This window comes from Antechinus flavipes, chromosome 3 (assembly GCF_016432865.1).
Source record: "Antechinus flavipes isolate AdamAnt ecotype Samford, QLD, Australia chromosome 3, AdamAnt_v2, whole genome shotgun sequence".
Lineage (NCBI taxonomy): Eukaryota > Metazoa > Chordata > Mammalia > Dasyuromorphia > Dasyuridae > Antechinus > Antechinus flavipes.
In genome coordinates, this window is record NC_067400.1 from 596,906,252 (window position 1) to 596,927,398 (window position 21,147).

Consider the following 21,147-nt stretch of genomic DNA (forward strand, 5'->3'; position numbering starts at 1 on the left):
GCTGAGATCATTCAGCACCAGGCCCTCGGACCAATGACCTTCCTGTGTGGACAGTGCAGACCTCCTCCATTCTGGGAAATTCTTCCTCCCTCCCCTTCCTGACTAAAGGAAGGCCTCCAAAAGGGGAGACAAGGGCAAAAGTAACATTAGTCTCCACATACACTTTCCCTGACAGGAGATTGCCAGCCTTTTAAGGAGCGCTGGCAATAATAAAACAAATTTACATTTCTAGAGTGCCTTAAGGATTCTAGAATACCTGAAAGGCTAGACTTCAGAATGACCCTAATAATGAGGTGTCTAAATATCATTATGCTCATTTCATAGATGAGGAAACTGAGGCCCATGGAAATGAGGTCACAGAATCCCAGCCCAACATCCTCATCAACTAAGAGATTTTTGAGTGATTTGTCTAAAGTGAAGATAGTGAGTGTCAAACCCAGAATCTTGGACTTCCAAACTATACCATGCTCTGCAAAGTACTTCACACCAATTAGCTCATGAGACTCTCACAATGATCCTGTGAAGTATGCGTTATCCCATGTGTATTTCTTATCCCTATTTTATGGAGGAAGAAATTGAAAGTTGATGAGGATAATGAATTTATCCATGGCCACGCAAGTTCCAGAATCAGGATTGAGACAGAGAAGCACAATTTCCAGGAGTAAAGAAGTGACAGAACCTCTGTCATCTACCCTGCTCAGATGACAGCTAGAATATTTCAGTCAGGTCTGGGGCTGACATTTTAGGAAGGACAATGATAAGCTTGAGAGGAGGAGGGAGAGCAACCAGAATGTGGAAGGGCCTCAAATCCATGCCATAGGAGGATGGAAGTGGGGAGATTCAGCCCAGAGAGGAGAAGATTGAGCCAAGCTGTCATCATGTGTCTGAAAGTTGAAGGAGGAGTGTTATTCTGTTTGGTCCCAGAAGACAAAGCTCTTAGAGAAAAGGGACAAGAAGTTGCAAAAATTTAAGCATGATGCAAGGAAAAATGTTCCAATTTGAACTGGAATATTCCAAATTGGAAAGGACTGGCTTGGGGGGGCAGAGAGTGAGCTCCTCCTCAGCAGAGAGCCTAAAGTAAAGGCCGGATGGCCACTTGTTGGGTATATTGTAAAGGGGTTTCCAGAGGTCACTAATCCATTGCTCATTAAGTAAACAATTATTAAATATTCACTCACTAGGTTCTAGGTCCTGAAGATACAAAGACAAAAGTAAAACAAGTCCCTGCTCTCCAGAAGCTTACATTCTAATAAGGAAGACAACATGCACCTAAATTGTTTAGTCATTTCAGCCATGTCTGACTCTTTGTGACCTATTTGAAGTAATCTTGGCAAAGGTACTGGAGTGGTTTGCCATTTCTCCCTCCAGCTCATTTTACAGATGAGAAAACAGAAGCAAATAGGGTAACAGTAACGCAGCTAGGAAGTATCTGAGGCTGGATTTGAACTCAGGGACATGAGTCTCCTTGATCTTCAGACCAAATGCTCTGTGCACTATGGTGCCCCCTTGCTGCCTTACATATTTAAGTCAATATTTATAAAACATACAAAGCAGATGAGAGGTAGGGAGTTTTTGGAGAGGAGAAAGAGGTCTAGGAGAACCAGTAATAACCTCATGCAGAAGGTTGTGCTTGAGCTGGGTCTTGAAGGAAACCAGTGACTCCAAGAGGCAGAGATGATGAGGAAGAACAACCAAGAATCAGGGACACCCAATGCAAAGGCAGAGAGGTGGGAGATGAAGAATTTCAAGAAGGCTAATTGGATTGGACCAGAGAACATGTAAGGGAATAAAGCCTAATAAAGCTAGAAAGGAAGGATGGAGTCAGGTGGTGAAGAGTCGATTGATAAATTTTTATTACGCACCTACTATGTGCCACTGTGCACTCTGAGGATACAGAAAGAGGCAAAAGAGAGTTTCTGTCAGTCATCAAAATTATCTGGTAATTGCTAAGAAATAAAATGGTAGATTAGTGGAATAGGTTTAATTCATGAGATACAATGATCAGTGACTATAGTAATCTCGTGTTTGACACCCCAAAATTCCAACTTCTGGGATAAGAACTATTTGACAAAAAATTCTGAGAAAATTGGAAAATAGTGTCACAGAAACTAGGCACTGACCAACATCTAACATCATTGATCAACATCTAACACTCAATACCAAGATAAGGTAGAAATGGGTTCAAGATTTAGACATAAAGAGTGATATTATAAGCAAATTAGGAGAGTAAAGGGATAGTCTGCATGCCAGAGAAGGGAGGAAGTTATGACCAAAGAAGAACTGGATGACATTATGGAAATGCAAAATGGATCATTTTGATTACATAAATTAAAAAAGGTTTTGCACAAACAAAATCAATGCAACCAAGATTAGAAGGGAAGCAGAAAGCTGGGAAACAGTCAGTATTTCTGATAAAGGCCTTATTTCTAAAATACCACATACAAGCTATTCCTCAATTGATAAATGGTCAAACAATATGAACAATTTTAAGATTGATAAATTACAACCATTTCTGGTCATATGAAAAAATGCTCTAAATCACTATTGATCAGAGAAATGCAAATTAAGACAACTCTGAGGTACCACTATATACTTCTCAGGTTGGCTAAGATGACAGGAAAAAAATAACGATAAATGTTGGAGGGGATGTGGGAAATGTGGAACACTAGTGCATTGTTGGTAGAGTTGTAAAATGATCCAACCATTCTGAAGAGCAATTTGAAACTGTGCCTTGGCTACTAAACTGTGCATACTCTTAAATCCAGCAGTCTCAATACTGGATCTGTATCTCAAAGAGATACTGGAAATTTCAGTAGGAGAATAAGTTATGCTATATGAATGTAATGGAATATTATTGTTTTATAAGAAATGATGAGCAGGCTGATTTCAGAAAAACCTGGAAAGAATTACATGAACTAATGCTAGATAAAATAAGCAGAACCAAGAGATTATACACAGTTACAACAAGATGAGGTGATGATCAACTTGATGTATTTGGCTCTTGTTAACAATGTGGTGACACAAGGAAATTCTAACATATTTGGGATGGAAAATGCCATCTACATCCAGAGAGAGAATCATGGAGCCTGAATGAAGATCAAAGCATAGTATTTTCACCTTTTTTGTTTGCTTGCTTATGTTTTTTCTTTCTTGTATTTTTTTCCTTTTTGAACTGATTTTTCTTGCACACTATGACAAATATGGGAATATATTTAAAAGAATGGCATATATTTAATCTATATCAGATGGCTTGCTATCTTGGGGAAGGAGGAGGTAACAGAGGGAGGGAAAAAAATTTGGAGCACTAGTTTTACAAAAATGAATGTTGAAAACTAAAAATAAAAAATAAAACCACAGTCTCTGCCCTCAAAAAGCTTAGAGTCTAATGAGATAACAAACAAACAAATATGTGCAAATAAGCTAAATACAAGATAAATAGGAATTAAGAGAGGGAAGGCACCGGAATTGAGATGGGTTGCATAAAGCTTCCTGTAGAAAATGAGAGTTTGGTTAGGACTTAAAGAAAGCCAGGAAGAGTTTTAAATGCCAAATTGAGGATGGATCCTAGACTGAAGAGGAAGTCACTAAAGTTCTTTGCGGGCATGAGGGGACCTGGTCAAATTGTATTTTAAGATCCCTTAGATATTCATCAATTGGAGAATGGCTGAACAAGTTGTATTATATCAATGTAATGGAATACTATTATGCTATAAGAAATGATAAGTAGGATGTTTAAGCCTAGAAAGACTTACATGAACTGATGCAAATTGAAGTGAGTAGAACTTAGAGAACATCATGCATAGTAACAGCAATATTGTGCAATGATCAACTATGATAAACTTAGCTCTTCTCAGAAATATAACGACCCAAGACAATTTCAAAGGATTCATGATGGAAAATGTTATCCACTTTCAGAGAAAGAACTGATGGAGTCTAAATGTAGATTTAAGTAGACTATTTTCACTTTTTTTCTTAATCTGTATCTTCTTTTACAATATGACTAATATGAAATATGTTTTACATGGATTGCACATATATAAGGTATATCAAATTGCTTACTATCTTAGGAAGGAGGGAAAAGAAACAGAGAAGGATAAAATTTGGAGTTCAAAATTTTTTTAAAAATCAATGTTATAGATATCTTTTCGTGTAATTGGAAAAAACACTGATAAAAACAATCCCTTAAAGAGTTAAGTTTTTGCTTATAGATTGTTTAAAAGCTGCATGATTTTTGGCGTTTGCCCTTAGCTCCTTTCTCTGTAAGTTGGTTATCATGGAAGGAATAGAATGGAAGAGAGTCACTCAGGACACGGGGTTGTTTTATATAATTTTTTTAGATCATCTATAAGCAAGAACTTAACTATCAGAACTGGAAATGTGAGCTCATTGTCCTTTGACCAATATGGTGACAAGATAAGAGTCAGGAAGACTCATCTTCCTGAGCTCAATCTGACCTCAGACACATACTAATTGTAAGGAACTGGGCAAGTCATTTTACCCTGTTTGCCTCAGTTTCCTTATCTGTAAAATGAGTCATAAAAGAAAATGGCAAACCATTTGGTATCTCAGTATGGGATCACAGAGCACTGCACAATGAAAACAACCAGGCTTACAAAAACAAGCAAACAAGACAATCCCTATCCTCAAGGAGATTTCACTCTAATAGGGAAAGAAAACATACAAAGAAAATATTAGAAGTGAGAAGGTTTGGTAATGGCCAGGAAGTGGAAAGAACATTGAATTTGGAGTCAGCTGGGTTGAAATGCCATCTCTGCTACATACTATCTAGTGTGACCTGTAGCAAATGCTGCTTTATTTCTGGGTCTCAATTTGTAAATCGAAAGGGTCAGTCTTCAAGATCATTCTCTTTCAGCTCCAAAATCTAATGATCTCAATCCTGGTGATTTTGTGGGTGAGTGTACTATAAATAAAATTAGAAGACAAAATGTCAGTTCAGGAAAGGAAGTGGGCCAATCCCACAAGAAAAATGAGGGATAAATAAAGGATCAATAATTGTGCATCCATGTAAGGACAAGAGAGCGAGAAGGCCCTGAGCATATTAGGAGGACCCCTGGAAAGGATTTATGGGAGCAAATAGACAAGACCCATCCAAGATAAAAGAGGCACGATTGGGTTTCAATCCATATCATTGGAAGGAATACCCATGTTGTTTAGCTTCATAGAAGTATGGAGTTATTCCGCCATCTTGGCTCAGAAAGGCAGGAACTAACTCTTGCCATCTCTACTTTTCAAACAAGCACAATAGGGCACCGACGGTCACAGAGCAGCAGGGAGAGGGAAAAAAAGAAGTTTGTTACCCAGAAATTCTACCACTGGGCATATGCCCAAAGAGAGCAAAGCCAGGCCCTATATTTGCCAAAATATTCTGCAGCACTTTTTGTGCTAACTAAGCTCTGGAAACAAACTGGGAATCTATTGATTGAACAACAGCTGAACAAAGTGTGATATGTAAATATAATGGAATATTATTATCCCATCGGAAAAATGGAAATAGGGGCCAATTTTGAATCAAAGAACTTGAGTTCAAGCAACTATGGGACCTTCAACAAACTGGGGGTCTCATTTTCCTCCTCTTGTATTCATATCTAGTCTCAGATATTTAATAGTTTTGCAATTTTAAGCAAATTGCTTCGCTACTATCTGCCTCAGTTTCCTAATCTATAAAATGGGGATAATACTAGCAGCTACTTCCCAGAATTGTTGAAAAAATCAATTAAGATCAATTGAGATAGTATCTGTAAGTGTACAGTGCCTAAAACATAAAAGATCCTTAATATTTCCTTCCTTCTTCCCTCTCTCCCTTCCTTTTTTCTTTCCTCCCTCTTTTCTTTTTTCTTCCTTCCTTTCTACATTCCCTACCTCATTTCCTTCTTTCCTTTCTTCCTTCCTCCTTCCCCTCCCTTCCTTCCTTTTATCCTCTCTCCTTCAATCCTTCTTTCTTTCCTCGTTCCTTTCCTTTTTTTCTTTTTCTTTCCTTTCTCTGTTTTCCTTCCTTCCTTTTCTCTTCCCTTCCTCAATTCTTTCTTCTTTCCTTTCATCCATTTGTAAGATGAGGGAGTTAAATCAGATGTATAATGTGATGCAATAACAAATACAAGGAATTCAGAAAAGCATGAGAAGACCTGTATGAACTGATGCAAAGAGAAGTGAGTAGAATCTGTTAAATTACTCCTAAGCAATGACCACCACAATGTAAACAAAGAAAACTCAAAATCAAAGCCAAATGAAGAATTATCTATGGAGTTCAGTCTTGGTCCCTGAGAAGGCACGAAAGGGCACTTCCTTCCTTCCCATAGGGAGTTGGGGAGCCAGGTGAGGAACATTGGAGATTCCTCTATTAAGTTTTGTCTATCACTCTTTGTTACAAAAGATAGTTAATTTGGTCAGGGTGATGTTTGATCACATATATCCAGAAGTGACTATGCTATAAAAACAAAAGGCATAATAAACAAACAAATAAATAAATGGATGGATGGATAGATAGATAGAAAGATAGATAGATGGTGAAACTTTTTGATAAAAAATAATTGAGGTCTCCTGACTTTCAAGCCAGTATTTAAGTCACTAAGACTGCTTTGGAGACAGTTGTAAGGCCAGCTTAAGGCACAAGGCTGGACTCTAGGAGGAAGGATGGCCCTTAGGGAGCATCTGCTAAGGAAAAATCTGTGATTCAGGGACTTTTCCCAAGTGGCTGCCAGCTCTGAGGTCATTAGGAAACATGCTGACCTGAATGGGGCCCACCTGAGACGCTCAAAGTATAACCCATCTGCCAGCTTAATCTCTTAATGAAAAATAACGATATTTTTAGATAAAGTATAGCATAAAAAGAGAAAAAAATCAAACTCGAAGTTATGAAGCCATGAATTCAAATCCCATTTCTGACGCCAACTGGCTATGGGACTCTGGACCATCACCTCTCATTATGCTTTTGGCAATACTAGCATCATGAAGCCTTTTGAGTTTTGGAGAAAGTGCCAACTGTATCGGTAGAGGCAACATGGGGTCAGGGCCCAGAAAAAGTTTGGGGAACTCAGCTAGATGACCTTCTAGCTCTGGACCTATAATAATGTTAATATTGAGATTTATATAGCATTTTAAAGTTTATCTTATTTGATCCTCACAACAACCTGGGAAAGTGGGCCCTATTCCCATTTTACAGATGAGGAAACTGAGGCAAACACAGGGTAAGTGAATTGCTCATTGTCATATAGCTAGTAAGAGTTTGAAAATTCAAACTCAGGTCTTGCTGACTGCAATCTAATGGAGGAGTACAGACAAACAAGTGTATTCAAATAAGAAATAGGAGAAATGGGAAGTTATCAACACAAAGGGAAACCACTAGAATTGAGGGAGATGGGAAAAAGCTTCCTGCAGAATGTAAGGTTTTGCTGGGAAGACAGAGATGTCGAGCCAGGAGGTAGAGATGGGGAGGGAGGAATTCCAAGCCCGTGAGACAGTTGATAAAAATACTTGAAGTCGGGAAATGGAAAAGCCCACACTTAGAATGTGACAAAACAGGACATTCAAGTTTGGACTCTCATTGGTCAGTCAGTCAACATTTATTAAACTTACTTTGAACAGCCATGGGGCTAAGTGCCGGGATAGATTTATGTTTGTTTTTCTAGTCTGGATCTATGATTTCGTAAGGAAGAAGGAGCTTCCTGTATGAAAATTTCCTGTATCAATCGGTTATTCCTCTGTAATTTATAGTTTTCACAAGCTGCCCAAGGCATTGGGAAGTTAAGTGACTTGTCCAGGATTACACAGTCATATTTCGTGGGAGGCAGGCCTGGACCCTGGAACTTCCTGATTCCATGGCCAACAGCCCTCCACCTCAAGTGATACATATTATTATCCCAATTTCTCACAAGGAAATGGGGCTTGTCCCTGGTCACATAGCCATAAAGTATCAGAAGTGGGATGTTTTAGTCCAGGATGTCTTCTCCTCACCTCATGGCTCCCAGAGCCACTCACCCTCATTCTCCGTGCTATCACTATACAGAGAGTTAAGGTTTTCCGAGCGCTCCCCAAATATTGTCTCATTTATAGACCACAGACATCTTCGGTCCAACCCCATCTTTCTATGGATGACAGATGGGGGCAGGAACTTGTGCAAGGTCACTCAGGGTTCCACAGGGATTCGAACCCGGGGCTAGTCTTCAGATTCCCCGTTCCTTCCCCTGAGCCACAATTCTTTCTCTGTGCACTACAGCCAACCATAGACCTCGGCAGAGGGCCGCGGAGGGGAGCAGCCTCCACTCTTTCCCAGACGCCTCCCTGCAGGAGCTCCTGCACAGCATCACCCCCATGCAAGCTCTCCGGAGACACCAGGTGCCAGGGAAAGCCCAGCTCTTCTCCGGAACGCTGGAGAGTTTGCTGGGGTGCAGAACAGCCAAGAGACGTAATTAGGCAGAGGGAGCACAGTAATGAGGATGACTCATTCGCTGAGTGCTCCCAGGGACCACAGGATCCAAGTGGAGAGCTAGAAGAATGCTTGGAGGTCAGCTAGTCTGGTCCCAGATACTTCCTAGGCAAGTCCCGGCCTGCCTCAGTTTCCTCATCCATAAAATGAGCTGGAGAAGAAACTGGCAAATCACTGCAGGATCTTTGCCACAAAAACCCAAAACGGGGTCACGAATCAGACGTGACTGAACAACAAAATAAAAGTCCAACAAATGAGGAATTTTAGGGAAATTATGTAACTTACTCAATAGGAAGTGTCAGAGGCAGCATTTGACTTCCAAGCTCTAAGCTTAATGCAACACTTAACTGCCTACTGCATACAAGGGCCAGGCTGGCGGCTTCCTTCCGTCCCCAGTTGGGCAGTTTTTCTGCCGCTTGCCTCTAACTCCTGGCTCCTAGTTGCCTTTTAAGCACTTTGGGCAGCAGCCCCCTCCGGTCCCATCGTTCCCCGAGTCTCAGTTTGATCATCTTTTCAAATAAGAAGCCTGGCCTTGAAAATGACATCCACCCATCATCGATCAGCTACCAAAAGGATCTCAATAACCGCCTGTGGCTCCCTACTGTCCCCCCACTAAGGCGTGAGCTGCCCAGGGACCTTTTGGGTTTCTCTGCCTTTCTTCGGAGCCAGTTCCTGGCACAAAGTCAGCGCTTAATAAGTGCTTGCAGACTGACTGACTGACATCTGTTCCCAAGCTCAAGGTCTCACCACAATGGACAAATCTTACAATCATGCTCGTGGATCATCATACCTTATGGACCGTAACAGGCACGTGGGGTAATGAATACAGGGCTAACCTCGGAGGCAAGAAGACTGGAGTTCAAGTTTCATTTCTAACACGTGGCCGTGTGACCTTGGACTAACTGCCTTATGTCTCAGGCCCCCAAGCACGTCTCTAAGTTACCGAGAAGGGCTTGATCGGCTGCACTTACTGATGGAGCTGAAAACACCGGCTTAGCTAATAAATAAATACACCGACAGACAAGCAGATAAATAGAGTAATGAGCAAGCAAGTAATGAAAGAATGAGATGAATGAATGACTAAATAGATATATATATATTTGTGTGTACACACACACACACACACACACACACACACACACACGTCCACTGACTTTTACTCTGGCACATGACCCTTAATGCAATAAGAGTTTAGGAGGGAAAAAAAGGAAATTAGGAGAAAAAAAAGGAGGGGGAAAGCACTTTTTGTAAGCCAGAAAACAATCAAAAATTGTCATAGTTATAAAAGTACAAATAAAATATAAAATAGTGTTATAAAGCCTTCAAGTACTATTAAAAGACATGAATTGTTATCCTGATCCCGGAGTCCCCAAACTGGGTCTCCCTGGCTCTCTTCCTCCTTTTCCATGATCCCAAAGCACATTTACAAATGGTCTCTGCAGACAAGAGCTCCCGGGGGTCCTTAGTGAAAGATTACAAAAGTGAGGGAGGGAAGGAGGGAAGGAGGAAAGCAGGGCAGAGAAGAGAGAGGAGGAGGAAGAGAAGGAAGAGGAAAGGGAGGAGGGGGAAGAGGAGGAGGGAGCCAGACAGAGGATGGAGAATGCAGAGCCGACTCCTGAGGGAGGGCAGCGCCGGGGACCCCTGCTCCTCCCCTCCAGCAGAGACCCACGGAGGGAGGCTGAGCCACGAGGGCTTCCTTAGCATGCGGGCCAGGAATACCTCACTGTCTGCTGAGCTCTGCAGACTAAATCTGCAGCATCACTGCAGGGGGAGCAGCCATGCTCACCACTCTGCAGCAGCAGCAGCAGCGCCCACACGCCTGGCACTGGCTCACTCGTCCCTGCTCTCGGTGGAAGGAAGGGGATGGCAGTCCCCGGCCCCCACACCCAGGCCTTTCATGGGCAACCAGACTTGGGAAATGGAGAGCAAGAACTAGACCGGCTAAGGCTATGGCAAGAGACGGGTGAGGGGCTAGGAACAGTAGGGGCTTTCCAGAAATCAAGCAATAACAGCAAGTCCATAGAGGGCTAACTAAGGAACTTAGTGACCTTGGTGATTTCTCTGCTCAAACCTGGGAACTTTCTAAGGCACTGGAAGGTGTCTACTGAGATGAAATTCAAGAGAAATAAATGTAAAGTCTCACATTTAGGTTCAAAAAATCAATTTCCCTAGGGGAGGATGGGGCACGATCGGTTAGCAATTTATCAATCAACATAAATTCATTAAGTACCTGCTAGGTGTCAGTCAGGGGCAGCCATACGGCACAGTGGATAGAACGCTGCACTTGGAGTCGGAAGCCCTGAGTTCAAATCTGACCTCAGAAACTTCCTAGCTGCATGATCCTAGGAAAGTCATGTCACCTTGTTTGCTTTAATCCACTGGAAGGAAATGGCAAAACACTCCAGTATCTTTGACAAGAAAACTCCATGGATAGTACAGCCCACGGGGTCAGCAAAAAATCAGACTAAATAACAAATGTTCCCGACATTATACTAAGCACTGAGGAGACCGAGGAAAACCAAAAGGGACTCCCCCTTTTAAGGATGATCAGTCTAATACAAGAACAGCATGTTAATGACTAGGCACAGGGAAAAGAGGACGTAGATGAAGGTAAATGCACAGGGGGATAGGCCCTGGAGAGCAGGGACCAGGCCTCCTACAGAAGGTGGGACCTGAGCTGAGCTTAGGACAGCTGGGGAAACAGAGGCACAAGCGAGGGGGGGATAACAGGAGTCCAGACCACAGGAGCTTTGGTTAAAAGGAACTGAGGATTCTGAGAACTGACAAAAAGGCTCAGGAGAGATTTGTTAGGTGTCCTTTGCTTGGCTTAGACGCCAAGAACACCATTCCCCATCCCTGCCTCTCCACCCCGGCTGATCACCTCCGATCTCATCACCACCCAGATGGACCGATGCATTCTCCCCTCTGATTAGAGGGCTGGAGGAGAGGGCTTAGAGTCTTCCTGGTGGCTTCATTTTCCAATAAATGCGGGTCCGTTTCTCCCCGCCCCCCTTTTTAGATTTGTTTGATTTTTTTGTTTTTTGTTTTTTGGGGGTTAGGGGTTTTGGAGTTTTGAGGGTTTTTTGATATACTGTCTTCCCCAAGGCAAGCTCCTTGAGGGCAGGGGCTATCTCTTTTTCTTATTTGTATATCGAGCTTTTAGCATAATACATAATAGGTATTTAATGTATATTGAATTGAATTATTTGCCTCTATAGTCCCTGGCACTCTGCCTGGCACATAGTAGGTATTTTATATATATTGAATTGAATTGTTTGCCTCTATAGTTTCTGGCACTCTGCCTGGCATATAGTAGGTATTTTATATATATTGAATTGAATTGTTTGCCTCTATAGTTTCTGGCACTCTGCCTGGCACATAGTAGGCAGTTAATATATATTGAATTGAATTATTTGCCTCTGTAGTTCCTGACACTGTGCCTGGCACATAGTAGGCATTTAATATATATTGAATTGAATTATTTGCCTCTATGTTTCTGGCACTCTGCCTGGCACATAGTAGGCATTTAATAAATGTCTATTGAGCTGAATTTATCTGTTTCCCCAGCACTTAGCACAGTGCCTGGCACATAGAAAGTGATGATAAATGATTGAATTGAGTTGAAAGCAGGACTACAAAAGAGGGAGCAGCCTTGTTCTTTTGCTAACAGGAGAAAGACAAGGGGCAGGGGCAAAGCTGCCAGTGTAGGCTTGGCGTCAGGACAGACTTCCTAACAGTTCCAGCTGTCCCAAAGCAGACAGTCTGTGTGGGGCGATGGGGGCTCCTGCTTTGCTGGGGAGGATTATAGCACACTGGATGACTGCCGAGCCCCCAACAACATCAAATTCAGTGGTTCTTTGGTTCAAACCAGCAAAGGGAGGAGAGGAGATTCAACCTATTTGACTCCAAATCCAGCCAGCTTTCTCCCTATACTTGAGATCTTCCCATAAAGCACTGCTTTGCTCCCCAACTCTCTGGGAGGCCTCCTTCTAGACCTTCAGACAACCACGGATGCCAGCTTCTGGCCACCAGCTTCTGACTGCTGACAGACTGAAAATACAAGAGAAGACTGGAAGGATCTTCCCAGCCTTAGCAAAGTCAGCTCTCCAGGCTCCTGGCACCTCCACCCCAGCCAGTGGGAGCCTCGGGTTAAGGAGGAAGGCCAGAACAGGGAAGGTCCAGCGAAGGCCTCTCCTTCCTCCTCCCTTCTCTCCTTCCATCCCTCACTCACCCTCGGCGTCCACCGTCTCCTTCATGACAATCTCCACCCTGTCCACGTGGTGCCGGCTCCACAGTCGATCCAGGGCTTTCCAGTTCCGGTCTCGGAAGGGCAGGATCTGCGCCACTGTCTGTCAGGAAAGAAGGGGGGCTTGAGCTCGCCGCACCCACGAGGAGGAAGCCAAGGGAAAGCCCCCATCTGGGGATGATCACTGGTCACTGGCACTGGGAGAAGGGCAGGACTAACCCCTCACTAATAATGCTACCTGTTCTTTTGGTCTGGTCCGATCAATGATGGACTCAGTTGAGGAAACTCCCGTGGAAATTCCCTTTACCAATACAGATTAGCCATTAGACATTTATAGATCCTTGGGGGGCAGAGAGTTTATAGATCCTTAGGGGGCAAAGAATGGGGCTGATAAAATAAGGGCTCACACACCCAGTGTTAAACTGTAAGACTCTGCTTCTTAGGAGACTGATAAATTAAGGATTCACACAGCCAGTGTTAAATTATAAGACTTTGCTTCTTAGAGACATAGGACCCCAAATTAACACTTCAAAGGAACCTCAGGGGTCGTCTATCCAACTCTCTCACTTTCCCAGATGTCAGATGGACCCAGATAGTGTCAGAGGCAGGGCACAACTCCAAGGCCTCAGATTCCCAAATCTTTCCTCTGTACCAGCACCTCAAAGTTTGGAAGAGCCCAGGAGCCCAGCCAAACTGACCCCCTCACTGTACAAACGAGAAAGATGAGACCCCAGGAAATTAAGGGATGGATTCAAGATGATCCAGGTACCAAAGAGCTGAGTTTGAACCCGCTCCTCTGCCTCCAGTCAGTCTTTCTCCCACATACCTTCTCCAGGCTAGCCCTTTCCTCTCTGTTATACCTTCCCTTTGATATTTCTCTTTCATTTTCACACACACATATTATATTACATTACATTATATTATACATACAATACATTTTCTTCTTCAGTTGTGTCTGACTATTCATGATCCCATTTCAGATTTTCTGGCAAAGATATCAGAATGGTTTATCATTTCCTATTCTAGATCATTTTACAGATGAGGAAACTGAGGCAAGCAGGGTGAGGTGACTTGCCCAGAATCACACAGCTGGCAAGTATCTGAATCCTATTTGAACTCCCGACTCTCCAGGCTGGGTGCTCTAACACTACACCACCTAGTTGGCCATATAATGCATAATATTTGTACAAATATATAATGTACATAAGTATTATATTACATATGTAATGCACATGTGTTATATAATATATACTATGTATTCAACATAAGTGATATATGTTATATACATATGATAAATCATATCAATAATAAATATGAATATAAATATTAAGTGATAAATTATGTTATATACATATGATAAATCATACAAATAATAAATATGAATATAAATATTAAGTGATAAATTATGTTATATACATATGATAAATCATATAAATAATAAATATGAATATAAATATTAAGTAATAAATTATGTTATATACATATGATAAATATCTCTATCATACTACATGCCCCAGACACGTATGATATATTATATCTATATTATAAATAAATACAAATATTTACATATTTGTACAGTAACTTTTTTAAAATTTTGGACACCAAATTCTCTCCCTGCTTCCCTCTCTCCACCCACGGCGGAGGCAAACAGCAGGTATCATATAATCATCAAGGCTGGAGGCCTGGAAGGGGGAAGAAATTTGTTCAGAGCCACACACGACCCAAGTGGGTACAGAGAGACCGGCTCCGGCCCTTACCTGCTTGCCGAGGTAGTGGTCCACGCGATACATCTCCTCCTCTCGGAAGAAGGTCCCGAGCTCCTTGGAGAGCTCCTGGGCCGAGCGGCGGTCGTGTCCGAAGGGCTTCTCGAGGACCACGCGCAGCCAGGCTCCCGGGCCCGGCCGGCAGCTGCTGTTGATATGCTGGGCGATTTCCGCATAGGCAAAGGCAGGTACGGAAAAGTAGAAGATCCTCCCGGCCTCTCGAAGCCCCTCCTGCCGCAGCCGGGTCTCGATGTCCTCCCTCAGGGCCACGTAGTCCTCCGCCGTCTGCAGCTGCCAGTAGCGGCTCAGCCGCAGGAACTGCTCCCTGAGCTGGGCGCAGCGCTCGGGCTGCACATCGCGGGGGCAGGAGAGACGCTCCAGAGCCTGGGCCATGAGCCGCTGGCCCTGCTCGGGCCGAGTCAGGGCCGCCCCATGGAAGCTAAAGCTGTGGCCGTTGCCGGCCTCGTCCAGGTAGAGCTGGAACAGCCCCTGCCACAGGTACTTCTTGGCCAGGTCCCCCGTGGCTCCCAGGAGGATGATGGAGACGTGGCCCGGGGGCTCCTGGGCTAAGACAGACCCCAGGATGCAGGCGGCGCAGATGACGATGCTCAGCATGGCGAGACCCAGAGCCCTAGGGAGCGAGGGGACACAGGAGGCGGTCAGGAGCTGGGGAGTGGCGAGGAGAAAGCGCCCGAGCCCTTCCCGCCTGGTGAGGAGCTTCCAGGTAACGTTTATAAGCCCTCTGTTACCTAGGAAATCCCTCTAGATTTCGGCCTTCCTCAGCAAGAGGGCTCTGGCTCAGCCTGGGTCCAGGCAGAGAAGGGGACCTTGCAGGGGCCTCAGGCTGGGAGCTGCCCCTGGCAGAGGCTGAGCCAGGCAAGAGGAAGAGGCGGCCAGCAGCCACTGCCGCCGGGGCCTCAGTGCACATGGGACAGAAGCCCAGGGTGGCGGGGGTAGGGGGGGGGAAAGGGGGCAGTTATTCATCCAAGGGCTCCTGGGTAGGGAAAAGGAGAGAGAATGCACCCAGATCCCAGCTCCAAAGTCAGAGCTCGGCTCTGCCCAGCTACTCAGTGACCTGTATCAGCAGACGGTGCAACCCAGACGCCAAGGCAAAAAGAGAGGAATCAGGGCAGGGAAAACGGGGGCTGCTGAGACCCAGCATGATCCTGAGGAAAGGACTCCCAGCTTGGAGAGTTCCTGTTCTGAAAACCCTTCTAGTTCTGACCTTCTAGGCACTTCCCAGCTCGGACATTCTGTTCTAAGGGCCCTCCCAGCTCTGACCTCCTGGGTTCTAAGGGCCCTCCCGGCTCTGACATCCCGGGTTCTAAGGGCCCTCCCGGCTCTGACATCCCGGGTTCTAAGGGCCCTCCCAGCTCTGACATCCTGGGCTCTAAGGGCCCTCCCGGCTCTGACATCCTGGGTTTTAAGGACCCTCCCGGCTCTGACATCCCGGGTTCTAAGGGCCCTCCCAGCTCTGACATCCTGGGTTCTAAGGGCCCTCCCAGCTCTGACCTCCTGGTTCTAAGGGCCCTCCCAGCTCTGACCTCCTGGGTTCAAGGACCCTCCCAGCTCTGACCTCCTGGTTCTAAGGGCCTCCCAGCTCTGACCTCCTGGGTTCTAATATCCCTTCCTGGATCCATAAGTACAAATTGTTTGCCCATTAGAATGTATGTTCCTTGAGGGGAGAGATTGATTGCTTTTTTTTTTATTCTCTAGATCCTAGTAAAGAGCAAGTGGTATATAATAAATACTTAATAAATGCTTCAACAAAGGAATGAAAGTATCTCTAGCACTTAGCATACAGTAAGTGTCCTGCCATAGGGTAGATAACTAATAAATCCTTATTAAAGGAATGCATGAAAGGTGCCCCAATACTTAGCACAGTGCCTGGCATCTAGTAGGTGTTTAATAAATGCTTGTTAAAGAAATGCATGAAAGGTATCCCCACACATCACAGTACGTGGCCTCTAGTTGGTGCTTAATAAATGCTTCTTGATTGACTCCAAATTAAGCTTCTCAGAGGTGTATCTCATTCTTAGTGACCCCATGATAACTTTACCCTTTTCAAGTCTCTTTGATTTGTCATCCATCTTCATTTTGAAGTGTGTGATGGAGGGAGGAGAGGTTATGGAGAGGGCAAGTAGGGTAAGGGGAAGACCTCAATAAATGAGGTGGGTGGATGGCCAGGTTCAGGGGTCCAGACTTGTACCAGAACAGGAAGGGACACTACAGCTTCTCAAAGCCGGGACCATTGCCTGTATTTCACACAGATCTTAAACTAGTAGGAATTTTAGAGGTCATTTATCCCACCCTCTCACTTTTACAAAGAAGGAAACTGAGGCCCCAAGAGATGACTTACCAGGGTCACACTAAAGAAACAGCAAAGCTGGGACTTAAGTCCATGTCCACTAACTCCCAATTCCTCCCACTCTCTACTGTACTCTTCCATCTCCTGAGCAAGGATTCCTCCTGCAATATCCTTGAGAAGTCATTGGAAATGAAATTTTAAAATGGGGCCTAGAAATAGAGTTCCTCCTTTCTTTCTTTCAGGAGGCTGTGGGCTCTGGATGTGAAATACTGCATATATTGTCTAATTCTGGCTGGCAATGGTCATTCAGCATTTATGAAGGACCTACTATGTGCCAGACACTGTACTAAGTTCAGGGGATAAAGAGGAAAGGCAAAAAGCTGTCCCAGCATTCAAGGAGCTCACAGACTAGTGAAAACAACTGTGTATAAACAAGATATATACAAAATTAATGGGAGATATTCAAGAAAGGGAAGGCACTAACATTAAGGGGGATTGGGAAAGGCTTCCTGTAGAAGCTGGGATTTTAGCCGGAAATGGGGGAGAAAAGTTTTCCAGGCATGGGAGACTATAGGTGCCAAGACACAGAGATAGGAGATGGGGGGGCAGCCAGAGTTGGAGATCGGTCTTATGGACTATCTTGCTCTGGGAACATTAAGAAGGCCCATGTTACTGTATTGAAGAGTATGTGGGGGGAGTGTTAATTTTGCTGAGTTGCTTTTTATTTTTTAAGATAATTAGGTTTGAGTGACTTACCCATGATCACTCAGCTAGTAAGCATCTGAGGCCAGCTCTGAATTCAGGTCCTCATGGTGCTCTATCCATTGAAACTACCTGGCTGTCTCGGAATTATTCTTTTTCTTTTTATTCCTGAGTTATTTTTTTTTGTTTTTTCTCTGAGTTATTATTTAATAATTATTATTATTCTGAGGCCAGATCACATCATGGCCTAGAAATCAAGGCTTGAGTTCAAATTCTGCCACTTAAATAATCCTGGGAAAATCATTTAAGTTCTCAATCCTTTTAGGCAACTCTCTGAGATGATAAGTTGCCCTAAAAGATGCTAACCTTCCTTGGTGGAGAGATTTTCCTCCTTCAGAAGTGTCCTACATCAATGAAATCACAAATCCAGTCCCTAGCCCATAAGAGATGCCGGAGGACGCCAAAGACTAAAATTTAAAATGCAGGTGATTATTAACAAACGATACATCAATGAAAGCAAAATCCAAGCAGGACCAGCTTTGGCCGGACAGCTCCATTGCGGTTGAGCCTCTGGAGACCTGGCAGCCGTGCAACTGCAGCACCCAATTTCCTCTCTCCAAGGTACCGGAGTCCTGGCCAAGAACCAGGTCCCTGCAGCCCCCAGTGACCAGGCAGCCTAGGGAATGTGCAGTGAGGTGTACCCTGCGTCTGCCATCTGGCAGAGCTGCTGCTGTTGTTTCTCCTGGCTATTCTGAGAGTGGTTGGGTTTTTTTTTCCCTTTCCCCTCTCTGCTTCTCTCCTCACTGACCTTGCAGGTTTTTCCTTCTCTCCAAGACAGAGAAATCTCTAGAGGAGAAACCTGCAGAGGACCAAGGAATGGGATGCAGGCAGACCCGGCAACCCCATTCGTCTACTGAAGTGGGGGAAAGAAAAGAGAAGGGGATGGAGGAAGAGGCTGGAAGGGCACTGTCGCGTTGTCCCCTCCTATCCCTCACACTCTCCTTTCCCTTGTTTCTTGAACACTAGCCAAAGGTGAAAAAAGAAAAGAGAGGGATGAAACCTTCTGAAATACAGATAGGAGCTCAGCCCTTGAGTAATAATATTTAACAAAACGTTCCTAGCCCTTAGTAGGCACCTAATAAATGTACACCAGACAGAATTAAATTAACTTGGTGACCTCTAAAGCAGTTCTTAACCATCTTTGTGTCATGGAACCCTTTGGCAGTCTGGTTAATATGATACGTGTGGGGCTCTCAGAATAATCTTTAGACATAATTAAAGGAAATACCAAATGCCAGACATTACTGAAAATTACTTTTTCCCTACCCAAGTTCAGAAATCCCCTAAAATCTCTCCAAGTCTTTCAGGTCTAAATGTTATTATTTTTCTGAAACCAATAAATTCTTTTATAAGGGGAAAGGCCTCCTGATCTGCGAATAGTGTTTCACAATCCTAGAAGAGGGTATAGATGGAGCCACACACCTCCCTTCCCTGCCCACCTGCCCACCCCACAGTGCTTTGTAGAAGTGGGGGGACCGTGGTTATGGAACACTGCACATAATATCAGAATTTTTCAAATGTAGGTTAGCTTTGATGAGTTGGTTTTTTCTCTTCTTTTTCCCCCCTTTGTTTTAAGAGATGGCTCCCTGAGAGACAGAAGATGGAGAGATCAGGGGAGACACATTGGACATTGCTGATGAAATCAAAACAAAATATAGCAATAAGTTGTGTTTTTTTTTCCTCCATGCAATCAAGGTTAACTGATTTGTCCGGGATCCCATGACTAATGAATGTCTGAAGCTGAGTTTGAACTCAGATCCTTCGGAGTTCAGGACTGCTCTATCTGTTGTACCACCTAGCTGCTCTTAAAGCTTTATTTTAATAGCCAAGCAAATGGAAGAATCATGAGATCCTCCAACTACAATAAGCTGGTAAATTAACAAGCATTTATTAAACTCTTATTGTATGCCTGGAACTGTACTAAGTTCTAGAAGTATAAAGAAAGTTAAAAAAAACACAGTCTTGGTCCTCCAAGAGCCCACATGCTAATGGGAGAGATGATTATTCTATAATCTCACTATACTCGCCTCATACAGAACTCTGTAGCTTCATCTCTATGCCTCTGAGCCAATTGTTCCCCAAGTCTAGATTGCACCTCTTAATAATCCTTAGCTTCCTTTAGGACCCAGCTTAAGTGTTATCTTATACATGAAGTCTTTCCTGACCCCTCCAGATATCTTCTCCCCCTCCACCCAATTACCTTGAATCTATTTAGTATAAGGAAAATAAACGGAGGCACTAAGACTTGCTTGAAGTCATATAGCGAGATTAACAGAATCAGGAAAAGAAGGCAGAGAAGTGAGCTCCAGGGTTAGTAATAAACCAGGGAAACCAGGCGAGAGGCAGCTAATGGGCAAGAGTTTTACAAGCTCTCTGTCACTCAGGTCTCTGGTCTAATCCCTGACACAGTCAAGCTCCCAGGTTCCCTTTCTGAAATCTAGACTTCCCCACCCTTCTGGCCCCACCTGGCCAAACTACTAGATGAGCGAAGCGGGAGGCTTCTGAATTTCCAGCCTCATATCCACCCCAAAAGAGAAATCATCCCTCTGGATAATGGGAGATAAATACAGAACCCACATACAGAAACCTTTTCAAATTCTGCCAAGGGAAATGGAACAAACTAGTGCCCAGGAGAACTGGGCTTCACACCTGCGAGGTCTGCCAGTGATCAGAGAGACTATGGGCAAAATCACTGGGCTTTGGTGTCCTTCTATCCAGAATGAAAGAGGCTAGACATGATGATGATCTCTTTGGCAAGGTCTCCCAGCTCTGACATCCTGGGTTCTAAAGGCTTTTACAGCTCTGATATTCCATGTTCTAAAGCCTCTCCCAGCTCTGACACTTTATATTCTAAGTGCCTTTCCAACTTTGACACTCTATGTCTAAGGACCCTCCCATCTCTGACATTCTGTGTTCTAAGGCCTCTTCCAGCTCTGAGGTCTATGATTTCTATGATAAAGGCATCACTATTCATATTACAGAAGGACTTTTCCCTGTCCAAAAATCCCTTTAAGAATTCCCCTAGTGAAGGGAGTGCTTAATCCCACTCATTACCTACCCAATGGTGCAAAAAAGATATATCTAAATAAAAGACTGGGAAAGGAGGCTGGCGACAAAAGATCATTCCAAAGGATGCTGCAGGTGCATCAGAGATCCTGATATAGTTGTGGCTCACTTTACAGAAGCTTCTCTGCCGGAAAGCCTGCAGGTCAGTGGAGACAACTCATCCAGGAGGAATTATTGGGGCATCTCGTTCTGCTGTGAAGGGATCCTGGACAAGACACTTCACATTTCTGAGCGTCACTTTCAAGGAGCAACAGAACACCACAGATTTAAGGCTGGAGGGGGCCTCAGAGGGGATTAATCAATTAACAAACCAAACAATCAATCACTAAATAATCACTTACTACTGATAACTAGGTGCTGAATTTGCCAAAAAACGGCAAAAGATTGCCTTCCTTCAGGGAGCTCACAATCTAATGGAGAAGAACATGGATAGAGTTCAGGAGGTCTAAGGGCGTGGATAGGGAAAATATATACGGTTGTAAAGGAAATATAAACCAATTATTTATATATAATTTATATATTTGGATTGTGGTTATTGTTGAGTTGTTTCACTTGTCTC

General features: G+C 43.9%; 1 protein-coding gene across 1 annotated transcript in view; it reads right to left on the reverse strand.

Annotated features, from left to right (window-relative positions):
• H6PD (hexose-6-phosphate dehydrogenase/glucose 1-dehydrogenase) overlaps positions 1 to 21,147 on the reverse strand; it is a 42,587-nt gene that overhangs the window by 19,444 nt on the left and 1,996 nt on the right. Inside the window, exons 2-3 of the mRNA XM_051988624.1 lie at positions 14,447 to 15,083; positions 12,675 to 12,792 (exon numbers count right to left, since the gene is read on the reverse strand). Of these exons, the coding sequence (XP_051844584.1) occupies positions 12,675 to 12,792; positions 14,447 to 15,067 (739 nt within the window). The 5' untranslated portion in view covers positions 15,068 to 15,083. The remainder of the gene's footprint in view (positions 1 to 12,674; positions 12,793 to 14,446; positions 15,084 to 21,147) is intronic.